This window comes from Camelus bactrianus, chromosome X (genome assembly GCF_048773025.1).
Source record: "Camelus bactrianus isolate YW-2024 breed Bactrian camel chromosome X, ASM4877302v1, whole genome shotgun sequence".
Taxonomy (NCBI): Eukaryota; Metazoa; Chordata; class Mammalia; order Artiodactyla; family Camelidae; genus Camelus; species Camelus bactrianus.
In genome coordinates, this window is record NC_133575.1 from 92731910 (window position 1) to 92739932 (window position 8023).

The following is an 8023-nucleotide window of genomic DNA, read 5'->3' on the forward strand; positions in this document are numbered from 1 at the left end:
AAACTCAGGAGAGTAGACTTTTCCTGCCTTACCTATTGGGCTCTACTCAAAATCTGAACAGGCAGATATGCCTGGCCTCCCAGGCATTTTCTTTTCTTTTCTTTTCTGTTCTTCAGCCCCCATGGAACTCAGAAGAGTCTCCCTTTGACATAATTTACTCTCCATTTTTCCAGAACAGTTGGGTTTATGGAAAGGGGAGACGGAGATGCAATAAGGAAGTAACATGACCCACAGCTTATAGAATGGGCTGGTCCTTGGCCCAGTGAGGCCCCCAGAGGATAATGACCTTGTTGATATAAAAAAGCAACATGACTTTATTCATCTTTAGTAGCAATCTTTTCTGAAATACAGTGCCTGCAATTTGTTACTTTTTTCTTATCCATATCTAGACTTTCCCATGTCTGTATCTCTTCTTTTTCTCTTCTCATGTTTCTATTCCCCATTTTGAACATCTACTGTATATACTATAGCAGATAACTGAATTATATTGTTATAATTTGTAACAAGGAATACAGTTCCAAATGTTCAAATTAGATGAGTACTGTGTTTTATGTTCCTACTTTAAAAAAATTCATGTAAGTTGCTTTAACAATATGGGGCCCTTTATTAATTTTTTCCCATTTAGCCTTGGCCCCAATAGATGAAATTCTTCCCCTCCCTGTCAGGCTCTGAGTTTTCTGAGGGCTAAAATGTCAAACTAATAAAGATCCCGACAAGCTGTGTGACCTTGGACAAGTCATATAATTTCTTCATGCCTCAGTTCTCTTATCTGTAAAATGAACTCATCTGGGGACAGAATTGGGGGGATGGAGACAGTGGGTGGGATGAAGGAGGCATGGATGTCACAATATCATGTCTTTGTGTGGTGTTCTTGAATCTGATCCAGTCATTTCTGAGCAGATATGCCTTTGTTGAAGAAAATCTGGCATCTTGACCTTCTGAGGAGGCAGCATGATGTACTTGCAAGAGGGTTAGACCACGGACTTGGACAAATCTAGGTGCGAATCCCGACTCTCAGTCAATAAGAGCTGGGCTCTTCAACAAATCATGGAACTGTTCAAAAACAAGATTTCCTTATCTATTTAGTAGGGCTTAGAGCTCCTTCAGCATAGGCTAACTGTGAGGACTCACTTAATAACTGTTTGTTGAGCACCTACTATGTGCTAAGAAGAGATGAGAAGTGTGTTCAACAAAGAAGAGGGCTCCACTCTCACAGTTGGGTGAACTAACTCACATCGAGCCCCCGGCAAGAGGTGTAGCACATAGTAAATGCTCAATACATGGTAGTGGCGATCATTATTACCCTCCCTTCTCCGTGGGAAGGCTGCCTGTCCTTCCCATGCTGTTAATCCCCTATGTCCCCCTATGTCTTCGTTGGTTTCCCCAGAGTACAGGTGAGACTTCCTGGAGTTATCTGCATTCTCCCCAGCAGCCAGCTCCCTGGTGACCGGCAGCATTATCAAATGGCTCTCTGCACTGGGGCCTGGGGCCCCCAGCTGCGTGTGGGCACAGCCAAGTGCACCCGACCTGTGTCCTTTGCTTGTTAGCAGTCACTGGATCAAGTGGCCACCGATAGGGCTGGAGTTTAATTCCAGAGGCCTGGGAAGCCCACTGTGCCCAGAAAGCCTCTCTCTGGGTACTCAGGGTATGGTGACTTTTCTCTGGGAACACCCAAGCCCAGGCGAGGCCACCTGGGCTCCTCATTTATACTGTATTGTGACGAACTCAGGGCCCCATGCTCTAGCCTTCATCCGAGTCTGTCCCTAAACAGTTCCGATGGCCCTTCTGGACGGAGTAGTGGCACAGCAAGGAGAATGCTTTTCCCCTTTCCTCTTCTCAGTTCTCCCATGCCAACAGCAGAAAACTTTCATTTTCTTTTTCCATTCCAGAAGACCAAAAACGGGATTAGGACTCATGAGCTGGTTAAAAGTTGTTTATCAACATTAGGTGGCACGGGAACTCACGTTTACTGAGGGCAACCTCCATGCCTGTCAGTTACCTGATTTAACCCTTGTGACAACACTGTGATGTGGGAGTCATTATCTCCATTATACAGATGAGACCACTGAGGCCCAGGAAGGCAAAGGCATTCACCTACAGCTGCACAGCTAGGAAGGAGCATTGTGAGGATTCAGACCCATGTCTGACTCCAAAGCTCCATACTCTTTCCACCATGTGGGGCCAAATACTTTCAGTGAGTGTATGTGTGTACCTCTCAGGCCAGACACTATGGCGGGTGGCTGAGCCCTGGGGCAGCATGGCCTTGATAGCACACCATAAGCTGCAGTGAGGTGCCCTCTTCTCTCCCTTTGGGCCAGATGACTTGTTACTTCATTAGCAGCCTGGGAGCCAGGCCGGTCCATACACTGCCCGGGTTTCCCGACCCCAAATGCCCAGCTTCCATGTATCCTTAAAGACAGAGGAGGCCTCAACATCGTGAAGATCTCCTGGCTCTGCTGTCCTCCAATACAGCCTCCCCAACACAGGCATTCACATTCCAAATTTAAGACAGTTCTACCAAGGCAGAACTTTTGCACTAACTCAAAACAAAAGCACTCCTGTGAGCAAAGTCGTAACATAAACCTTACACTGATAGATGGCCTTGTACTTGACAAAGCACTTCCACATCCATTTGATCCTCTGGACAATTCTGTGACATAAACAGGGAAGCAGCATTATTATTTTTTTAGTGTTCCTATTTTACAGATAAGCAAACCAAGGCTCCCAAAATTCATGGGGACATGCCTATAGGTGATGCTGTGATGGCTGAGAGTTAGTGGTCTTTAAATAATATCCCAGGGGAGGGCTCCTTTGTAAGCCCTGCAGAAGCCCCATTTACATGATGACAATTACAATATTAATCACAAATCTCTGGCAATAATGACGAACATCTCGCAAATGCTTACTGTACTGGGCGCGGGTAACATGCTTCATTTCTCATGCATTATTTCACTGCCTATCATAACCCTCAGAGGAGTAGGTCCCATTATTACCCCCATTTGACAGATGATGATACTGGGGTTCAGAAGGCCTCGATGCCATACCCATGGCCATAAAGCTAGGAAGTGGTAGACTGGGGACACAACCCCAGGACTGTGGTCCCAGAACCACACTCCACTAGACTAGAGTGCCTCTACAGTTGAGTCCAATATGGAAGCCACTAGCCACATGTGGCTATTTAACTTTAAATTAATTAAAATGAAATACAGTTATCACTCAAGGTTAGGGGTATAGCTCAGTGGCAGAGCGCGTGCTTACCATGCACGAGGTCCTGGGTTCAATCCCTAGTACTTCCATTAAAATAAATAAATAAACCTAATTAGCACCCCGCAAAAAAAACTGGTGGCAAAAAAGCCCCTCAGTTCCTCCATCACACTAGCTGCACTGCAAGTGCTCAGTGGCCACACGTGGCTAGTGGCTATTGCATTAGACGGCCCAGATAGAGAACATGTCCATCACCATGGAAACTGCAACTGGATAGTGCTAGTGCAAACACTCCAGGGTGGTCCTCCTCAGGCTTCTCCTTTGGTAAAATGCTATTAACTGAAGACAGGGTTTCTCAGTCTTGACACTGTTGACATTGGGGACTGGAAACTTCTTTGCTGCGGGGACTGTCCAGTGCACTGTGGGCTGTTAAGCAGCATCCCTGGCATCTACCCACTAGATGTCAGGAGCACGCCTTCCTCCTAGTTTTGACAATTGCCGAAAGTCCCCTGGGGGAGCAAAATTGCTCCCCACACTTGTGCAGAGAAATTCTGGGTTAAGGTTAGCACAAGCATTTGAAGTAGTCAAATGGCAAATCTTATCACTTACCATAACTTGGCCTCCTGATAACATGCCATTTCACTGAAACTCGTTTCTTCTAGTGAATCACAGCCTACAGTCATTTGCATTGAATGAGTGGTTTTAAAAGCTATTGAAGATTTAATGAAAGAGTAAAACTATTTAAAGCAGCAGGATGAGAGTGAAGATGCCAAGAAGGGGTCACTAGAATGTACCACAGGATTAGTTCCTCCAACTTGCTATTCATTAACCCTAACTATGAAATTGTGAAGGAAGGATAAGAATTGAATTGGTGTAAAAAGCTAAAGGAATGTCAGAGTAGAAAATCAATTAGGAAACAACAGAGGAAATCACATCACATACTGCATCTCGGCTACTAATTCCCAGAAATAACTAACAAGAAATATTGTACTACGTGAGAAATTGGTGAAGGAATTCCCCAAATGCTAAAGTTTGCCCAACAGAATATGGGCTTTCAAAGAATTCAAAAGAAACTAGTGTAAATGTTCCCACACAAAGTGCTGAAATTTTAGTTACTGATGAAATAACATACTTTCCCACATTTTGAATATATTCCCCAGGAAAAGAAGCCTCCCTACAGCAAATGGAACCCTGCTTAGAAAGCTGTGAAAGACCAAATGGAACCTATCAACTGGAGTCCGGCTTCCTTACCCTCAAAATGAAGACATTTGCACCCATCCCACCATTACAGGATCTTGTCTGCTTAAGAAAATTCTTATGCTTTTCCTTCATCTCCTCATGTACTTGCACAAAAACAGTCTCGCATAATTCAAGACTCCTATTTTCTCCCTTCTACCAATTAGCACATTCACTGATCCCTTGATAACTCTCCTGTCACCTGCTGTCATTCTATGTCTATGAAGAGAACAGATTTTAATAGTTAGTTATCTTAAGCAAGAGCTATCTCTAACAAGAACCAGTTCAGGATTTAAACACCCAAACTGATACCCTAGCAACTGACCGGATTCAAGCGAGGGGCCCAGGGGACAAGCAACACGGAGTCAAGCCCACAAGGGCACGGATCGCTCTGAATACACTCATCTCCACCACTGGCCAAACATCTCCAACTTACATAATAAATGTATCCACCTGTATATAAAATCTAGAATGCAACTGTGATCTGGAGAGGAAACTGGGAGCCAGTCTTGTGTTTCCACCCAAATTCAACATTCAAGCCCTCCTGGGATTCCTTGAAGGGGTACAACCCATCTGAGGCAGCCAACCTGCGATTCTAGGAAACCCCTTGAGGGAATTGTTGGAGAGATGGAGGGGGAAGGAAAGCCAAGGCTCACAGGGGGAGCAGTGAATGTTCCAGCAGCCCCATTTCCCTCCCAGTCTTCCCCTCCCATTACCCCTGGAGCCCTCGAGAAAGCTCAGAGAAGGGACGCTAGCACCGCATCAAAGAACTGCAAGACTGCATATCGTACAGCTTGGAACAAATGTAGAAAATTAAGACAAGTCAGAGAATTGAGAAGGATTTTCTTCACTCACCCAAATTCTGCTCCTTGTTTCCATCCCTCTCTCCTCTGTCTTCTTATCTCTCTCCCACTTCTCTCCTCCAGCTTCTCCATTGGCAACTGCTCTGTTTTACATTCTCTCCTACTGAGCTTGTACCTCCCACCCCACCTCCCGCAAACTGCTGTTTACTGGGCTGACCACTCCCTAAAAAGGCAAGCTCCTCAAGGGCATCTTGGTTCAGTCAACAACATTCTTTCAACAAATATCAGTGCCAGGCCCTGTGCTCACTTGGTTCCAGGAAAGGAAGCAAAAGTTTCTCCCACGATGCTCAGCACAAACCTTGCTACAGAGCAGGTGCACAATATTTTTGAATGTTTACTGAGTCTCCATACCTTTTAAGTCCTGCAAGGGACTCCAAGCCACTTAGGTGTAGAAAGCTTGACTCAGTCTCCTCAAATGCCCTCATCATTTCTCCTCTTCCTTCAGCCCCAATTCAATAAATCATCAGATGAGCTCAGACTTTTAATGGTGGCTACAGGAAAAGGCCATCTGGTCTACTGAGTCTCCCTTTTCCACCCCAAAGACCTCAGGCTGCCCCAGATTCCGTACATGGAAAGCAGACACTAGGATGGAGGAACCCTGAGAAGGGCCCCTTGTGTATCTGGAAGCAGGAGGATCTAACAGAAGCCAGCCCTGAGCCAAGGGAGGAAGGGTGTGCACAACCACCTGGGAGCAATAACAGCGCCCTTATCATCTCCCACTGCAATGGCTGTCATCTCCCTCGTCCTCCCAATGTCTTCATGGTCTAACTCTCTGTCATCTGGTGCTATGGTGAGTTACACAAGGAAAACTTTGTAACTTCCACAGTATCCATCCAAGGCCATAGGTTGAGGGCACAACAGTGAAATGAGCCTGGGAGCTGGGGTTAAAAAACAGTTGCAAGCCCCAATGCTCATAGCAGCTCTATTTACAATAGCTAAGACATGAAAGCAACATAAATGTCCATCCACAGATGACTGGATAAAGAAGTTGTGGTATATATGTACAATGGAATATTACTCAGCCATAAAAAAGGAATGAAATAATGCCATTTGCAGCAACATGGATAGACCTAGAGATTATCATACTAAGTAAGCCAGATAAAGACAAATATTATATGATATCACTTAAACATGGAATCTAAAACATGATACAAATGAACATATTTCCAAAGCAGAAACAGACTCACAGACACAGAAAACAAATTTATGGTTACCATATGGGAAAGGATTGGGAGAGTGATAAGTTAGGTGTCTGGGATTAGCAGATACAAACTACTATATATAAAATATATATACAAGGTCCTACTGTATAGCACAGGGAACTATATTCAATATCTTGTATTAACTTATAATGGAAAAGAATCTGAAAAAGAACATATATATGTATATATCTGAATCACTGTGCTGTACACCAGAAACTAACACAACATTGTAAATCAACTCTACTTCAATAAAAAAGAAAAAGCATTTGACAAAACTCAACAATCATTCATAATAAAATTTTTGAAAACACACACACACACAAATTAAAACAGTTGCAAGAACATGTTTCGAGTTTAAAGATTCCAGGCCCATTCCCCATCAGAATTGCAGGAATGTGCTCTGGTACTGATCTTGAGGAAGAAGCAGAAGGGGGCAGCCAATCTACCCACGCCCGAACCACCTGTCTTTGCCACCTCAAATGGGGTGCCACTAAAAACCACATGGAATACCACTGTGGGCCTGCAGGCCAGAGGCCACCAGTCCCTGTCCACATAGTGCCTTTCCATAAAGGCAGAAAACTGCAGGGGCCAGGCGAACCCGTGCAACACTAGACTATTGGAGACCTGCAGCGAGTGAGGTTTCTGATGGAATTCCAGATTGTGACAGCTGAGGGAGAAGATTGTTAGCTTTATGAATGAAAACGGAAAATAATCACAACCATATGACCAGATCCATTTTGCTTAATATCTTCTTCCTGTTGTCACTGCTTGAAATATGCACACCCAGCATCCAAAAACACCTCTGTGGACACATAGTGAGAATAAACTGCTTGGAGCTAGTGCCGCATCAAATAACTGGGAGACTAGGTATTGTACAGCTTAGAACAAATTCAGAAAATGAAGGCAACTCAGAAAATTTAAAGTGATTTTCTCCACTCACACCAAATCGCCTCCCTCTTTCCACCCCTCTCTCCTCCTTCCTCTCCTCTCTCTCCCATTTCTTCCCCCAGCGTCCGCCCCAACGATCCCACCACCATATCTTTATTTCCAGTCATGCTGGCTGCTGACGGGTGCCAGAAGAAAATGTTTCGGTGTAACTGAAACTATGTTATTTAATGGGAACATTATTTTAATGGTGTTCCTAGCCTTGTAAAATCCGGGTTTGTGGGGCGCTTTAACTGAAGACGATATGGGCTAAGTTTCTCAACACGTGCAAGTTGGAACCTATAGCTTTGCCCTTGTCTCTCTCCCCAGCCCGCCTGTTATACAAACATCCTCCTCGTGCAGCTCTCCTTCCTCAGATCCTTGAGCCATTTCTTACAAAGTATAGCAAAGCTAAGGCCGCAGGGGTTCCAAAGAGTGCCCTTGCACCAAGAGGTCGGGCATCACGATGCGCAGGAAAGGAAACCCCGGGAATAACTAGGTATCCCACGTCAGTCAAGGCGGCTCGGCTAAATTTTCCTATTGGTGCTTCCCTCCTTGCCTTGCAAGTGTATTAATCAACAGGCTCAACAGCCT

General features: G+C 44.8%; 1 protein-coding gene and 1 non-coding gene across 2 annotated transcripts in view; one reads left to right on the forward strand and one right to left on the reverse strand.

Annotated features, from left to right (window-relative positions):
- The window catches only part of KIAA1210 (KIAA1210 ortholog), a 59206-nt gene extending 53808 nt beyond the window's left edge, over positions 1-5398 (reverse strand). Inside the window, exon 1 of the mRNA XM_074359249.1 lies at positions 5296-5398. Within this exon, the coding sequence (XP_074215350.1) occupies positions 5296-5375 (80 nt within the window). The 5' untranslated portion in view covers positions 5376-5398. The remainder of the gene's footprint in view (positions 1-5295) is intronic.
- On the forward strand, positions 3225-3296 carry TRNAG-ACC (transfer RNA glycine (anticodon ACC)). The gene has a single exon. It is a non-coding gene; the product is annotated as a tRNA-Gly (tRNA).
- Positions 5399-8023: the final 2625 nt, after the last annotated feature.